We start from the raw sequence: 18590 nt of genomic DNA on the forward strand, positions 1-18590 counted from the left end.
TGCTCTGTCTCTGGTGAATCCTCTCACCACCCACACCTCTGGCCTGTGCCCCAATTCTTGTGTGCATAAGTGAATCAATCTTAAAAATAAAAATGAAAATAAAATCCCTAATTGTGTATGAGAAAAGAACTACCAAAGCATTATCTTGAAGAACAGAGGGAGAGGGAACGGGAGGAGAAGACGAGTGATTTCATGTTTCATAAATTGTACCTTTTTAGCTTTATGAGGAAAACAGACATATTCCATTAAAATAATGGAAACTGATCTAAACTGTAGACATTTGACATAACTATAGATGACAGGCTAAGATGGAAAGTATATTTGGAGTTTGGTCAGCGGATTTTCATCCCACAGTGATTAATGATTAATGTAATCATTCATTTTTATTACATTTAATATTTTGCTAAACATCTGTTGCAGTGGAGATATAACCAATTTATTTTTTAATTTATAAGAGTCCTGGTTCTGCCAGTGTTTTGTGACTCTTGAATCTTCATGCCTCTGAGATTGTTACCCCATTGTAAAATGGGTATAGCAGTACCTAACCTCCTATGAGAAATAAATGTGAAAAAATTGTGGAAGTACTTGTAACTCTTATAAAATGCTTTTTTGAAACATAATAAAATAGCTAATAGTTTTATGTTTTGTTTTGTTTTTGGTCAGAGATCTTTCAAAAATTATCACAGAACAGCTTGCCGAACAGAAGGTCAAATAATTGAGGTAGAGTAGAGACTTTCTTTGGTTCTTTCAAGTAAGAATTCCATGAATGTTTTTACCTTTTTTTGATTTATTATATTTTATAATTATTTACATTTTTGTTTTATCGTGTTTGTAGAAAGAAGAAATTTGGTTTAATCTATTAAGAGGTTCTTTTGTCACAAAACTTGTTTCAGCTGTTTTTGTAAAAACTATTATATGAGATGCATTTTTGTGACATTTTTACCCTTCATACCACTCCTAAAAATATGCTCATGGTAAATCTGAAGTACTTAAGTCAAACTGGTACTACCTGATGTTTGGGGGCCAAGGCAGGTCAAGAGAGGTACTGTTCTCCCTGCACATTGCAGGTTAGAGGGAGATATTGCAAGTATTGTAAAACTACTTCCTAGATGAAATCTGGAGCAGAATAATCAGCTGAATTTATTTTTTGAAAGAAAAAATGTACATTTCAGCTTTTCAAATGAAATAATAAAACAATAGAAAAGATATAAAGAAATCAGCTGAATTTATTTTTTGAAAGAAAAAATGTACATTTCAGCTTTTCAAATGAAATAATAACAATAGAAAAGATATTTTGGAATGTACTTTGATTTTGTATCATGTGTTAATGAAGTGAGGGAGAGACAGGAATAAGAGAAGAAAGCAGGATTGTGGGAAGAGTCCACTAGGAAGAGAGAAAGAGGAAGCAGCAAGCAGAATTAGTAACTTTGTAGTTTGCTGGAAAGGTAAATATATTTTTGAACCCTCCTGTTCACTTAAGCTACTGACCAAGTCCTCCTCTTTTTACTATTGCAGTTTGAAGTGTCAACAAATATAGATAACACTGTTTAGATTGGCTATGGATTGGCTACAGAGAGCCCTGCAAGAGCACAGTTTACTCTGTGGCCAGGACAGTGATCCTTTAATATCTGACTGCACTCAAACACTTTTAGTATCTGCTTTCTTCCTCTCTCCCATTTGCTTTCAAAAGAGCTTACAAACTTTGTAACATTTTTTCCAAAAAACTATTTTGCCTCTCATTGGAGCTTAAAATTGACTATGCCGAAAAAATGTTTTCTTGCTCATTTGATTTCTAAAATTATTACAATATAAGATTATTTTTTAATGAATTCATTCAGAAAGTGTACTGATAATAAGTATTCACTGAGGTGTTCAATATCATTTGAAGATTAAAAAAAGTATCAATTTATCACTTATTTAATCAGAACTCAATGAAAATGATATAACTTATCAATTGAGAAAAATTATTCATTACATTTCCCCTACCTCCTTACCTTTTTTAGGTATTTCCAAACTATCATATTTATCCTCCAACAGCACCTCATGTTGCTTATATGCAACCGAAAGCAAACGCACCTTCCTTCTTTATGGCTGATGAACTCCGGCAGGTACGCTTTCAGAATTTGTAGCATATACAGAGTGTCTGTTGTATTTTAGAAAAAAACTGCAGAAAGAACAGTTTTTCAAATCATATTATTTAATTTCATATGTTGTACTAAATCACACAATTTAGACTTTATGAATTGTAATTGATATATTTAGGAAGTGTATTTTTCAAGAAAATTGCAAATAATTATGTTAAGATATGAAACAGAATAACTCTTTTAAGTGGACAGCCTTTCTGCATTTCCTGTTCTCTAGGTCTCTGTAAGTATATAAAGAAATTATTTAAACATAAAACTTTTTGCTAATATTTGTAGGTTGAGAAAAAGTAATTTGGCTCAGAAATAAGCCTCATTTTAAGAGACCTCAACATTTTCTGTTAAGTAGATTTAATAAAATTACTATTTTTTGGTGAACAGATAAGTATTGTGTGATATACAGAATTTCATATTACCCTTAGATTCTCAGATATATTTTTGCATTGCAGAAATAATGTCCATAGAGTGAAAGATTGAAAAGAGTACCTTGAGTTTTCAACCATCATATTAGTTATATACTTTAGGTTATATGTAGCACAGCTTCTTAGACTCCACTTTAATTGTAGGCAGGTATATCAAATAGTGGAATTTAGATATTTTACCATTAATTAATACTTATATTATCTAGTTATAATACAAAATTCAGATATCAGAAGCTGTGTTTCAATGTAAATATACATTTGTCTTCCCATTAGGAGCTGATCAATAGACATTTAATAACAATGGCTCAACTTGATCAAGCAGATATGCCAGGTAAAATGCAAAGTTGATTCATACTTCCTTTTAGATGATATTATAATCCCTATGTAGTCCTACATGTTTTTATGTCTTAAGCTAGCTAATTACTATTTTATGCATATGTTCATTAAGGGTTCCAGAATGCCACTGGTCATGTGGTTTATTTCAGTTAATTCTACATGTAATATTCTAGTTCTTCCAAAATTTGGAGACTTTTAGAATTGATGTGATTTACCTTACTATGCACTAAAATATTATTGTCTTCTGAAACTTGATAAGCAGAGAAAGAAGGTAATTATTATTATGATTACATTATATATGTATCTTTTTGAGACTGCATTGTGCCAAATATGCTTTACATGTCTTAACTTTCTTACTCAAAAAATTCTGTGACATTGATACTAATAATGTTACTATTTCCATTTTACATATGAAGAAACTGAAGTTCGCAGACAGGTTAAGTAACTATATTATTTAACATTGTACTTGATGCCCTAATCAAAGTAAAAGAAAAATAAATAACTTTGAAGCATTAAAGATTTGAAGCATTAAAGATTGTGAAAGGCAAAAATACATCTGTCAGGTGTAAGTCATATGAATATGGATTAGATATTTTAAAATTAGACTTGAATTTAGGAAATAGCTGAATATAAGATTCATATGTATTAGTGCATTTTTCATAGACCAGTAGCTTAAAATAAAAAAAAAATACAATCAAATGAGAAGTGCTGTTTATACTGGCTTTAGATCTCTGTAACAAGGAATCAGCACAACAAAAATGTGTAACATCTCAACAGAGATCTTCAAGTATAGTAGAGTATTTCATGGTCTATGGTTAAACTTGCCAAAGAGTACAGGAATAAGACTACTCAAGGCAATTTTAAGATAACGTTTAGGAACCTGATTGTCTTGGGAGAGAGGAAGCTTGGTTTGGGTCTGTAGTAACTAAGACAATATAGTAGTGGCATGCAATTACACACAAATTGATAAGTGAACAAATTGGGGAGAGCCTCAACATATTTTATGATTGAGATTACATATCATTAGGGGAAGGAAGGTGTTAGAAATAATGGTTTTCTTTATGGTCAGTGATAAAATTGCGTCATTATTTCAACCCACATTCAAAAATCAACTCTAAATAAATTAAAAATCTAAATGTCGATAAGCAAACTTTAAATACCTACTGTGTAATATAATTGACTAGATTTAACTTTTCAGTAAAGAAAAATTTCCTATACAGAACACAAAGATATTTGACTCTAAAGGAAAATACGAATAGAATTTTACTGCATTAGTAAGTCAAAGATACTTATAATAAAAGTAGTTGAAAGAAGATTTCACAATATAAAAAATCAGTAGGAGCCTAGACAGCTGAATAGAAAATTGGCCAAAGGATAGGCATAGGCATTTCATGAAAGAGAAACATGATAATAACATGAATTGTTGAACATTATTGAGAATTAAGGAAATATAAATAAGATGCTATTTTAAAGTCTTACCATAAATGATAGGACTTTAAAAAGTGTTAGGATATGGGTTCAAAGTGTGTCCAATAGAATGTTGTTGATAGTTATAAATTGCCAACCTGCTAATTTCTTTGGAAAACTCCTATTTACATACCCTATGATCCAGCAGTTTGCTTTTAAGATATAAGTATACTCCTATATATATATATATATATATATATATATTTTTTTTTTTTTATAGAGGCATGTTTTATTTATTTATTTGTTTGTTTTGTTTATACATGCACTGGGTACAGTCAGAAGCGCGGGAGGGTGAGAGAATTACCAGAGCCAGAGCGGGGAGCAGAGCAGGCAGAAGGACCGAAGTACACTGCTGAGGGGAGCAGCGGGCGGCAGGAGAGGTCTGCGCACCATGTGGGACCCTCCTCCAGTGGCCGGGGAGCAGCCGGGGATCGAACTGGCGCCGCAGAAGCCGCGGGCAGCTTCGCAACACAGCGCTCAACCGCTGCACCACTGGGGAGGCCCCTCCTATATATTTTTAACTGGAAAACATAGAAAGTTATCCAAACTTCTGCCCCAAATAGCAGAATTTTTGACTGATACATTAGAAGGACAATGGGTGAATTAGCTGTGATATAGTCACACAGTGGATATTGTACAGCAATTTAAATGAAGAAAGTATACTGACGTGACAATGCAGAACAATCTTAGTAATATAATATTTAGTTTGAGTTGTGAGAGTACATACAGCATGATACCTTTATACAAAGTCAACTGAAATTTCTATGTTTACACATATGTGTGTTTATACATATATACATATAGTACATACATATTAGACTTAAGGAATACATATATAATAAAACTGTAGAATAGATACGAGAAAGAAGACAGTGGTTGGTAAAGAAGAGCATGCATTTAAATGTGAAGTCAAGGTCTGAGCTTTCCTTTTATATGCTGAGCTTATGTTAAGAATAGTTAAAACTGGGCCTCCCCTGGTGGCGCAGGTGGTTGAGCACCGCCCTATGAAGCTGTCCGCAGCCTCTGCAGCTCCAGTTCAATTCCGGCTGGCTGGCAAAAGTCCCACGTGGAGCAGCAGACCTCTCCTGTCGCGCCCACTGCTCCCCTCAGCAGTGTATTTCATCATCTGCCTGTTCTGTTCCCCACTCTGTCTCTGGTGAATCCTCTCACCCTCCCACGCATCTGGACTATACCCCGGTTCTTGTATAAATAAATAAATAAAGCTTTAAAAAAAAAAAAAAGAATAGTTAAAACTGGGCATCCCTGATGGCCTCGGAGTTGACTCTCAGTGCTGTCACCGCTGCATCCTGAGTTCTATACTGGGCGGGGAGCTGGTCCACATATGATGTGGCAGACCTCTCCTGTAAATAAAAATATAAAAACAAAAACAAATATTTTAAAAAAAAAGCAATTAAAAAAAATAATAATTAAACAATAGCAGTCATTTGTAGACATGAACCAGTGACTTGAAGGTTAACTCAAAGTTATAGTTAATCCAATTTTGTGCACTTGTGTTCAGATAACATTTAATTTTTTTTTTCTGTCACTACTTTAATCCTCTGGCACATTGCATGTACACTCATTTATTAATCTTTGGTCTTGCTGGCTTTTTTTTTTCTTTCCCTTTTCTACTCTATACTTAATATTTCATCAAGTTAGTATTTTCATGTTTAAAATCATAATTTATTTCCTATAGGTCAGTGTTTCTCAACCAGAGATAGTTATATCACTGGTGGGTCATTTAGCAGTATGTGGAACATTTTTAGTTGTTACATGTTGCAGTGGGGTTGCTACTAGCTACTAGTGGGTAGAGGGCAGGGATGCTACTAAACACCTACAATGTGTATTATAATCACTAGTAACAAAGATTATCTGGTACAATAATTACAGAATTGTGAGATGGAGACACTGCCATGGACTTGTGGGCTTCCCATAGTGAATCACAGTCATGTAATATCTTAACTCCACCAGTCATTCTATATGTTCTTTGTAGGGGAAATAAAGTTGAATAGGGGAAATAAGTCAAATTTTTCTTTACTGTTTTTAATATTATTTGGTAGAACTGAGTCCTAGACTAATAATTGGAGCTGCTCTGAAGAATGTATCTGTCTGTAATATATTTAGTTGATTTTCTTTACTTTGATTTGTAATGTCTGACAGTGGTTGAGGTGTCCTTACTCATTTTGCAAAATCAGAGAGGTCATTTTGAACTTGTCTTCTATAATTAAGAGATTTCTTAATATGATTTCACCTTTATTCCATAACAATCATAGGTCAAAATTTGCCAGGTGTTTTTGTTTACTTTTAAAGAGATTTTTTGCTGTGTTTAAAAAATAGTTAAACATGTTTTTCTTTGTAAAATGTTTGACAAATACATAATAGTATAAAGGAGAATAAAAGACTCTCCACTAAGACCTTACTATTTATTGTTAGTTTTACTTTATTCTTATCTAGGTGATTTTCTAGGCTTATTTTGCTTGTTCAGTTATCTACTTAAAACATTTTGAACATTCTTAAATTATTCAAGACACTTAGCAGAGTGGAAGCTGTCTAATTGAAAAATACAATTGATTATATTTGAAAACAATACAAAACTGTTGTGATATAGTTTATAGTAGATTTGATTTCTTTTTTACTCTGAGAGATTTATGAATGTCTGCAAGTTAAAAATTGTCTTCCTATGAATTACTCTAGCAGTCCCTACAGAAGTTGACAGCTACCATAGCCTGTTTCCTCTAGAACCACTGCCACCACCTAACCGGATACAGAAATCAAGTAATTTTGGATACATTACATCTTGCTACAAAGCTGTAAATAGCAAAGATGATCTGCCATATTGCCTTCGGAGGATACATGGTAAGGGAGATAAATTATTCTCTTTCAGAAGTATATTGTTGAGACTAAGATTATTCATATATTCCTGAATATGTATTTAATGGCTGAATTTAAATGGTAAAAAATAAATGTATTTTTTCATTTGGATAGTAATACCTCAGAAATAATGTATATAAGACGGATTTAAAAAAAAGTAATGAAGTAGGAGGGAGATGTCATTTATAGTTGAGAAGAAAAATTTTTCTTTTTAGGTTTTCGTCTTGTTAACACAAAGTGCATGGTGTTGGTCGATATGTGGAAAAAAATTCAGCACTCAAATATTGTAACCTTGCGTGAAGTGTTTACTACTAAAGCATTTGCAGAGCCTTGTGAGTAATTTGTAATTGTCTTTTTACTTGTGGGCTTTATTATTTGAGGCCAGATTTTAGTAATAAGTGTTTGTCTTTTGTTTTAAGCTCTTGTGTTTGCATATGATTTCCATGCCGGAGGAGAAACTATGATGAGCAGACACTTTAATGATCCTAATGCTGATGCCTATTTCACAAAGAGAAAATGGGGTAAGAAAAAAATGCAAGCAAGCTGTGGTTTGACAAATGTTTTTGCACTATGGAAGAGTTGTTTTGTATTGTAATATACATGTAAATTTATCCCTGTAATCACTCAGCTTAATCAGACCATTGAATTTTAAAAAGAATTATCTCAAAGAAATAGAGTAAATCCATAACAAATTTGTCTTTATTATTATGTCTATATTATGTGGTTATATGTCTATATCATTATGTATTCTGTCTATAGACTGAGATGAAGATAGGTTGTTAAAGACTCATGTAGACACTTGAAATTTAAATGAAAATATGATAAAAATGATTTTCTTCTTTAAAAGGTTTTTCTTTTAAATATACAGCGCTTTCTGAATAATTATAATTTGGAAAATTTAGTAAATTGGAAAAAAAAAGAAAATCCTGTAGTATCACCAAAGTACAACCATTATGGTCTCTGGTATCTTGGTTTCTTTCTCTCTCTCTTTCTCTCTCTCTCTCTCTCTCTTTCTCTCTCTCTCTCTCTCTCTCTCTCTCTCTCTCTTTCTCTCTCTCTCTTTCTCTCTCTTTCTCTCTCTCTCTTTCTCTTTCTCTCTCTTTCTCTCTCTCTCTCTCTCTCCCCCTCTTTCTTTCTTTCGTCTCCTTTTGCATTGTCCATTATATCATTTATTATAAATATATCCCCCAATGGGCCTCCCCGGTGGCGCAGCGGTTGAGCGCTGGGTTGCGAAGCTGCGCGCGGCCTCTGTGGCGCCGGTTCGATCCCCAGCTGCTCCCCGGACACCGGAGGAGGGTCCCGCATGGCGCGCAGACCTCTCCTGCCGCCCGCTGCTCCCCTCAGCAGTGTACTTGGGTCCTTCTGCCTGCTCTGCTCCCCGCTCTGGCTCTGGTGAATTCTCTCACCCTCCCGCGCTTCTGACTGTACCCAGTGCATGTATAAACAAAACAAACAAAAACAAACCAGCAAACAAATAAATAAAAAAGCATGCCTCTATTTAAAAAAAAAAAAAAATAAATAAATAAATATATCCCCCAATTTTATATTTTCAAAATGATTATTTTATTACAATTATATTAAAGTTACAATTATAATTATGTTGTTGAATATAATGATCTAATTTCTTGTAATATGGTGTGACTACATATCATTTATGAAATTATTTCCTTAAATGCTTTTGTTTAAAGATAAGAGTACAAGTTATTTGAGAAATTTGTCTTCAAAACAGTTTTTCAGGTAACTTACTTAAATGGAGAATTTCTTTTTTTGCCCCTTAGTTCTTTATAAAAGTCAGATATTGCAAAGAATCAGAATACTTTAATTAAATTATATTCTAACAGATATTTATTAAATGGTAAACAGTTTCAAAGTAAACATTTTGAGATGTTATTAATTTATATATTTGAGAAAGGAAATATATATATCATTTTCTGGGTTGGGAGCAAGAAAGAAGCACTGCATATTCTTTATTGTGGTTTTTAATTTTTTAAAGATTTTCTTGAATACATAATGTTCAAAATTGAGGCAGTGTTTTTGGGATTGTGACTCCTTTGAGGACTCTAATAATGGATAAAAGTAATTTATTACTTCTGTTTACTTGTAACTTTGCTTTCTGGCAGTTAAGAGAAGAAAGCTGTGGTTATGACTGTTTCACATTAAAAATCTGGTCATATAGTGTGGTCACTTTCTTCCTTTTGCCATGTCATCTGCAGATACCTACATAATTTTGTTGAAGGGGATGTGGTATAATTTTTCCTATAGATGAAGATAGCTGTAGTTGTTCAAGTTTATTTTAGTAATAACACCTGTGAAATAACTGTTGGCTTTAATTTATGGCTGGGTTTCTCAACCTCAGCACTGTTGACATTTTGGGCAGAATAATTATATTTGTGGGGGTGTCCTGTGCATTGGAAGATGTTTAGCAGCATCCCTGGCTTCTAACCACTGAATGTTAGTAGCACCCCCTGACCCATTTGTGACACCAAAAATATCTCTAGGTTTTGCCAGTGTCCTCTGGGGTCAAAATTTATCTCTGTTGAGAACCCCTGATTTATAGCACTACTTTTCATTAAAAATAAATAAAGCCAACTTAACTATTCTGTTTTTGGTATTGACTACTAATTGTGTATGTTATGTTTACATTTTCTTAGAAATCAGTTATTTTTCTAATATTTAAAAGTATTATTTGAATGGTAGGTAGCAACTGTCCTAAATATACCAGATATACATAAATACTTGACAGCAATTTCTAATACAATACAATTTTTTTTTAAGATTTATTTATTTATTTGTATAAGCACTGGGTACAGTCAGAAGCATGGGAGGGTGAGAGAATTCACCAGAGTCAGAGCAGAGAGCAGAGCAGGCAGACTGATGAAGTATACTGCTGGGGGGAGCAGCAGGCATCAGAGAGGTCTGCGCGCCATGTGGGACCCTCACCCGGTGGCCGGGGATCGAACTGGCGCTGCAGAGGCTGTGGGCAGCTTCGCAACCCAGCGCTCAACCACTGGGCCACTGGGGAGGCCCTAATAAAATACAATTCTGTGGATTTTTTTTAAAAGGCCAATATTAAAGAAAGGTGAATGTTTATATAAACTTGTAGAGACATAAATGGAAGTCTAATGTTTTCTTATACTATTTAATTTATTCACATAGAACAAATGAAAAAATTGCATCTAAAAATACAGATTTAGAATATGGGAATGACAATACATACAGGGGTATGACAGAGGTTTAAAATGAGATAATGTGAGTAAAAACTAGACAGTATCTGGCACACAGTAACTAATAAGTGTTTTCTGGAAGTACTCCTTAATTGCCATCTTTATTAACTAATTTTATTTAAACTTTTCATAGTCGTCATTGACATTGCTTTGCCAGTAATAATTAGAGCCACTTTTTTGAGTCAGTTAACACTATTCTTCCAGGTTGTATTATTTTCATTTCTATCTAAATTGAAGGATAGTAGTATGTGAATTAAGTATTTGCTTTTCCCTGGGAATATTATTCCAAGCATATTTTCTATTTATTATCTTCAGAGTTAACCATTTAGCCATATTGCTTTTATACCTACTTAGCAAAGTTTGTTTATAACTATATGAGTTCTTGAATTTATAAGGTTATAAATTCAAATAATCATAAAATAATCATAAAATCTGGATTGAGTTTTTATGGCTTCTTTCCTACCGATTAAGGATTATCAGGACCCAGAAACTAATATCAAGAAGCACTAGAAAGAGTTAATAGAATGAAAATAATTGCTTTTCATGGTATACCAGATTACTGCTGTGCTTCATCATTACATATAGTGGCACTCAGTATTTTACAGTATTTTTGTGAATTGAATATCATCTTGTCTAACTGGCGTCATAGCATAGAGAGAGCATTATGTGTCAAAAGAGAAGACTTTTAAAAAATGATAGACTTTTCTTTCTTTTAGACCGCTGAATAAACAGATGTCACATACCCTGAAAATAATAAGGGCTAGGACTTTCCACTATCTTAGTAAAGTAACAATCTCTAAAAAAAACAGTTCTTGTTTTTAATTACATTTATTTGGTCCACAGATACTCATTTTTACTTTAATTTTCTTTTTTTCAAAAATTATAAAGATTCCAAGAGAGCAGTTCAGTGGGAGTTCTGCTGCTAACAATTTAAAGATAAAATCTTATAAATAGGAAGTTTTGAGTTTGTCTTTTAAATTCTTATTAATAGTTTGAACTTAGATATTTACACACACACACAAACACACACATAAATTGATAAGTTGTGCCAGGAATATACATAAATTTTCTTTAATTTTAGTTTGAATGTTTTAGTTGATAACTTGAATGAATATTCCACTTTTTGGTTTATTTACTTTATAGGTCAACATGATGGACCACTGCCCAGACAGCATGCTGGATTGTTGCCAGAATCTCTTATTTGGGCATATATTGTTCAGCTGAGTTCTGCATTGCGTACCATTCATACAGCAGGTTTGGCATGTCGAGTTATGGACCCAACAAAGATTCTAATAACTGGCAAAACAAGGTACTGGCATTCTGAGTTTTGACTACTTCGCCAAGCATATTAACTTAAGACACTTAGTAAACAAAGCATGATAATTTGTTTTAATTCTGCCTTTTCATATATTCCATCCAGAAGAACTGCTGTGACTTGAGTTCATTTGTAAGTTAAAAAAAAAAAAGTTGAATTCTTAATAAAATGCCTGGTTATTATTCAAGAATCTTAATAAAAATTGGGAGTTAGGTATGATTAGGGTTGTGGGAATATAGAAATAGTATCAAAACAGTAATTCTGTGTACCACAACTGTGGTTCTCAAATTTAAACATGAATCAGAATCACCTGGAGAACTTACTAATAATATTAGCACAGATTGTTGGGCTCAACCCACAGAGTTTATGATTCAGTAAATCTGGAGTGGACCTGAGAATTTGTATTTCTGACAAGTTCCTAGGTATTGCTGTTGTTACTGATTGGGTCCCATGCTTTGAGAACTACTGATAGAGAGTTAAGTAACCTTGACTTCACCAGAGTTTGAAGTTGCCATAATTTTGAGAATTGTTTTGGGCAGTATGGCATAAAGAGCTCAAGTTCTCAGAAGCCAGGTTGCCTGAGCTCATATCCTCTTAATTTACTGTCTATATGATCCTGAGCAAGTTATTTCTCTGTGTTCAGAAACTTTATGAGACGGCTGCTGTTGTTATCTCCATTTTTGACATTTGTAAAGTATTTGTCTCAACAATTATGAGTTAGGTTAAGTGAGTTTAAATGATTTGAATGGCACCAAATGTTTAGCAAATGTTTGCTTATTAGTTCATAAATAATGAAGAAGCAACCTGGTGTGGTGAAAAGACCATTGAACTAGTAGTCAAAAGTTGTGTGTTACAATGCTGACTTTATCAGTTCTGACTTAACAACGATAACCCTATCTTTTGCTCTCTGTGAGTCTTAATTTCCTCACCTATAAAATGTTGGTTAATAGACCTTACATGGGGCTGGGGCAGGAGGCTAGACTAATTAATATTTTCATATACTTTCTAATAGGAAATGTTAAATTTCTACTCATATAATTTAAAATCTTATTTTAATTAATTTTTTAAAAAATACTCTTCTTTAAAGGTTGCGAGTAAATTGTGTTGGAGTTTTTGATGTATTAACATTTGATAACAGTCAGAATAACAATCCATTGGCATTAATGGCTCAATACCAGGTGAGTAAGAATTAATAATGGATACTTTATAACTTAAGGCTTGATTTTTTTAAAAAATAAATTTTGTTTATTTTAAAGTATTTCAGGGTTTTAAGTCTAGATTTCAGTTTATTTTGGGAGTGTTCTCTTTGAGCATGTACTGAACATATACTTTTCTAGTCATAGTAATATATTTAAAGTAAAGCCTTTTTAGGTTAGAATATATAGAATTAAAGACAATGTAGTGACTCTAGCTGTTCAAGTGAAAATGTATTTATGTGATTAGGAAACTTAACCCCAGGATAGGTTACAGCAGATTAGCTGAATGAATTATATTAAATGACATTTTGCTTTTTTTCTCGTCTCTAATGTTAAAATCACACTTAATATTTTTACATGTAGAAAAGTTGTCCCACTTCCACTTTAAAAATTTCAGAAATATTTTCAAAGGAATATTGTGTTGCTGTCTTCTAAATAATTTTTTTTCGTTTGCTTAATCAGAGCCTATCACGCACTTGTATACTTTCAGAATTTGCTGATTATCTTATTTAGTAATAATAGTATGGATTTAGGCCCTGGTACTTTAAATTCTTAGCTAATTTGCTATTTATTTCTTATTGCTTGATTAATATAAAGTGTAAGATAATATGAACCATATTGCTACAAGTAACAATAAGTGTAGTTGCTTTTGCCTTGATTACTCAGCAAGTAGCATGGCTATTTAAAGCAAATATTTTATATTATTGTTTTTATTAATGATGATTCATATTTTTTGGTGGACATGCAGCTTTCATTTAAAGACAGTGTTTGATTTGGATAAGAAATTTTTGGTGTTTCTGAACATTTACTCATTTATAGAGGTTGAAATAAGGCAGAATTCTTAAGTACATGGAGAAACAAGACCATCTTGCCTATTCATTTCAACTTCTTTTATTAAAACTTTTAAAGATTTTAGTTCCTTTTATCATAATACAAAATCTCAGAACAAAAGGTAAAGGGACAGAATGAGTAATGTCTGAGTAGTGTTTAGTATTCCAATTCACATATAAATCTCTCCTTTTGCTACATAGTGCAGTGCCCCAGACTTCGAGCCACTCACATTCATTCAATCATATCAGACTTCTCTATGGATTGTGCCCATTAACTTCAACAGCAGCCAAGCTGACTTGGTTGGTAGCACCATCTAGTGGGCACTACGTGGAAGAATCTGCCTGCTATATATTTTTCCCCAGTAGCAGCTTTCTTCTGCTTAAGGGGATTGTAATCTCCTTCCTATTTAAAGAGATTGTTTCCTAGCTACTTTTTTTATCTTATGTCATACACTTAGTACCTAACTAATTGGCTGTGGTTAATTTTTCTTCATAATCTTTTTGCTTCTAAAAAGTGACTGTTAACTATTAAAATACTAGTGATTTTTATATGCCCAGAAAATAATATTAAATTTTTGAAAAGAAATTAAATATTATTGGAACCAGTGCCATAAACTTCTGTGTCAAGTATTTGGAAACCCCATGTCCCCATTAAAAAACAAAACATCTTACAGTTTTTGTTTTTTACAAGCACAACCTTAAAATATCTCCTCATTCTTCTCTGTTCTGATTAAAGTTCCTTTAAAAAAAAAGTTACTAGCATAAAATAAGACTAATTTGATTTTGTCTTTCTGTGACGACCACAGTAGTATTTTCAATTTTTTCTTTGCAAAAATACACGTTATTTCAGTTGTATTATGGGTTATAAAGTCACCTGAAAACAACTCATTATAAGAAAAAATAATCCCAGAGTTCCAAACAAACAACTTTGAAGTGTTAGGGATTAACTGATTGGTTAGGATGAAGTTAGGAACTGCTTTCATTAATAAATACATACTACTTTAAACTAGCTGTCACTTTCCCTTTGTTTTTCAGCAGTAACGGATATATCAGGTTTTCTTTTCCTTTTTAATTTTTTTTTGGGGGGTATGTATATATGTGGAAATTTTTTCATATAGCTATAGTAAGGTAAAGGAGAGAATTAAAGATAGTCCTAAAAAGGGAAATTGTGATTTTACAGAGAAGGTACATGAGAAAGGAGTGCATTGTTTCTTGTAGTCTATTTTTCATAGTCTGTTTCAGACACGTGAATAGAGACTGACTTTCAGTAAAATGGACATAAGTAGAGCCATAGATAGAATCAGAGAAAAATCAAGAAGTCAAGAATCAGGAAGAAACTGAAAATGAGTTGGGGGGAAAACCTCCAGAATTCAACAAATGGGGGGAAAAAACCAGATGGAGGTAAGAAGCAAAATAACAAATGGAAAAGTACTTAGCTGGGAAATAAGGAAAGGAGAGTTATTGAGTTTTTATTATGTCGAACTCTAAATTTAAGGAGGACTTCATTAATCTTTTTTGTTTAAAAAAGTCAGTTCTAATTTAATCTGTATCATATGACCTGTATACTTTATTTCTAAATGTGGATATTCCCACCTTGAGTCAGTTTTAGAAAGGTGGTGGGATGGCTTCAAAATCAGATGTTCTTATTTTTTAAATGCATCCAGCCCTTCAGCTCTCTTGGATTTTTGTTTTCCTCTCTTTCAATAGGGAACAATGAAATATTCTAGGTGGGAGGCTTAGTGCAGCATCAATTCAGGGTGGAGCCAAATTGAAAGTTTTACTGTTTTCAGGGTTGGGGATCTGTGTGCTGGTGGGTGCTGCTCAAATACTTGATAATTAATAACAACCTCTGATTTGCTAATAGTGACATGGGAAGGAAACACATAGCATTTACACGCACTGATTTCTTTTGAATAACATTTTTATGATTTCATTAATATTATGTGGAATGTTTTTATTTGCTCTTGAGAATGATTGATTGGACTTATTCTTAAGTAAATTTATGGCAGTCCCCTCCAGAACATAGAAATAATGGCAACAATAATAGTGTTCCTTCCCATGTCATCTTTCCTCCTGCCAGTGTGGGCTCCTAACTCTGTACCACTAATGAAGTTTTAAAGATTCTCTCATGAATCCTTGGCATCTCTTGTCCTAATAGATTCAAAGTAGTTTGTTTATCTAAATACTTTTCCACTAATTCATAGTGTTCAGATTCATAAATACTAGTTTTGGATAAATTTTAAAATAAAATTTTAATGTTATTTTAGTAATAAAATTTGATTTTCTCTTGTTCTTTATAATTTGGGCAAAATGTTTATTCCCATAATAATGCTAAGACATTACTAGTGATTGCCTTGAAACGCTCACTTGATTTCATTTATTATGTGAATTACAAATATTACAAATATTCCACTGGTCTCAACACCAGCTGCGTATCAGAATTTCTTCTGGAAAGTTTGAAAAATACCTTACCCCAGACTAATAACACCGGAACTGGGTGTTTTTGTTTGTCAAGCTCCTCTGGGGATTTTAATGTACAGCTAAATTTGAAAACTCCTACTAAACCAATATCCAGTAAGTCAACTTATAGTCAGTAATTCAGATTTTGAAGCTTTGCAAAAGTTTTCTGTAGAAATTATTTCAAAGTATGTCATTTAACTCTGAGCTACTCCATTCTCCTAGGCATATGAGTATTTATAGTTACCTGCCAACCAGGGCCGCTTGGGGTGACCATTCTGTTTCCTGGAGTTATAATAGGTAATAGAGAGCTTACCTCAATTCAGCCAGCTGTCTTATGAAAGTCCTTTTAGAAGGAAAGTCTCAAGTGGCAAATCTATAAAAAGGAAAAAAAAGGTAGGAAACCAGATGATTACAGAGCTCAAAGATCTATTGTAGTGCGAGTAAAATTGTCTATTTGGAAACAACAGATGGGATGGGATGTCATTGAGGTTTGTAGCATTTTTGATGCCTTTAGAGAATGTACTGTGAAATCAGGTAATGTTGATGGCCGTGTTTGAGATGGGTAACTTTTTTGGAAATAATTCTTCAAACTCCCATCGTATTTTGGGTATTGTGGAAAATGAAAAGTGCATATTGCAAATTATAATGATCATAGTAAAGCAAGTATATAATAGTAACCAGCCTTAAAACAAATTAAAAAAAGGTAAAAGCTGGTATGCAAATTACTTAGAATGGTGTTTCTTAAAGTAGGTGCTTAGAATTCCTTCATCAGAATTACCTGGGTTCTTTAAAAATGTTGGACCTGTTTCAGAGCTACTGAATGAGAATCTCTGTTGAGAGACTCAGAAATCATGTTTTTAATAAGTTCTCAGGTGATACTGATGAGCACCAAAATTTGAGAAGCCTTTGCTGAACTCTGCAGCTTCTTTGTTAAAGGTGCTTTTTCCCATTCAGGAAGTAATGTCAGTGTATTAAATTTGTACATATAAAATAAAAATTAAAAGTCGTATTTATTCTTTTATGTCAGCAAGCAGATCTGATATCATTAGGAAAAGTTGTGTTGGCTTTGGCTTGCAACTCTTTGGCAGGAATTCAGCGGGAGAACTTACAGAAAGCCATGGAACTGGTGACAATCAACTACTCCTCTGACCTGAAGAATCTGATTTTGTAAGTTTTAGTATATGATTAAATGTATTTAGTGAACATTTGAAATAAGACAGAACTCTTTCATAAGGGCTTTTTAACAATGATTCTATTTTATTTCCACTATTTAAAATCAGGGGAAACATACTTAAATACTCTTGAATTTCTTTATTTTTATTGCTAAGCAAATATTTGTTGGAATACATTCATAAACCAAATATTTTAAATTAGTTGTTGATATTTTAACCATTTGGCCAAAGGGTACCTCTGAAACTGCAGTGATGCCCATTTGCTACCTATGATCTTATAAATTTAAATTTATTAAGACTAAATGAAATGGAAAAATCAGTTCTTCATTTGTACTAGTCATATTTCAAGAGCTCAAATGTAGCTTACATGTAGTTTCTGAGTGATATATTGGACAATGTAGTCATAGAATGTTTTCAGTATCCCAGAAAATCTATTAGACATTGCTGCCCTAGAGAGTTGTAAGTATCTTTGTGAAAACTGTCATAAATAAACCTTAGATGCAAGCTGGTTACCCACAGAAGGGCCAAAATAGAGGGACTTTATTGCCATCCATTCAGAAAATACGAATATAAAACTTCTTATTCCAGTACCTTAAGACTGCAGGTAATCTTTGAGTTGAAGTTTGAAAGGAATTTTGACTTAATAGAAACCACTGTGGATTACTATCACCAAAGGGATTCCTCCCTGTGATAGATAGCTAGGATGCATCTAACACTGAGGAATTCCAGAGGCTGAACAATCATTATTCTTATTTAGAGAACAAATGCTCAGAAATCTCTTGAAATTTTCCTATTAAAGTCTACTAGAGCTTATTGATCCTTTTCAGAAGTTTCTCTTCATTTTAAGCTGCTGTTCCTTATGATTCTTAAATGCCTGGATGACCCTGTTTCTTTTTGGATGAACCCTGGGGTATGGAATTGAGGGATGGAGGATGGGACTGCCACCTTGTACATTGGGATAAGTATCTTACTTATGACAGAGCTCTGGAAACCCAGTGGTTGCCTGGTTACTATTAATAGTCAGATAAGATGGTTTTTCTTTTAAATGAAAACAGCTTGTTTCATATCTTGTAACTATAGTGATTCCTAGCCTTAATTTGCAACACTTAAGTGAATCTCAAATTGTAATCTCCATATTATCCTTTGAAAAAAGTGG

General features: G+C 33.0%; 1 protein-coding gene across 1 annotated transcript in view; it reads left to right on the top strand.

Moving 5' to 3' along the window:
* Positions 1–18590, top strand: part of PAN3 (poly(A) specific ribonuclease subunit PAN3) — a 120479-nt gene that overhangs the window by 90058 nt on the left and 11831 nt on the right. The window contains 8 exon segments of the mRNA XM_037527076.2: positions 2004–2108; positions 2837–2894; positions 7061–7222; positions 7453–7569; positions 7657–7758; positions 11605–11770; positions 12864–12954; positions 17290–17429. Of these exon segments, the coding sequence (XP_037382973.1) occupies positions 2004–2108; positions 2837–2894; positions 7061–7222; positions 7453–7569; positions 7657–7758; positions 11605–11770; positions 12864–12954; positions 17290–17429 (941 nt within the window).

Source organism: Talpa occidentalis, unplaced genomic scaffold, assembly GCF_014898055.3.
Source record: "Talpa occidentalis isolate TD23 unplaced genomic scaffold, MPIMG_talOcc4v2.1 talOcc4.5, whole genome shotgun sequence".
In the NCBI taxonomy this organism is placed as follows: domain Eukaryota; kingdom Metazoa; phylum Chordata; class Mammalia; order Eulipotyphla; family Talpidae; genus Talpa; species Talpa occidentalis.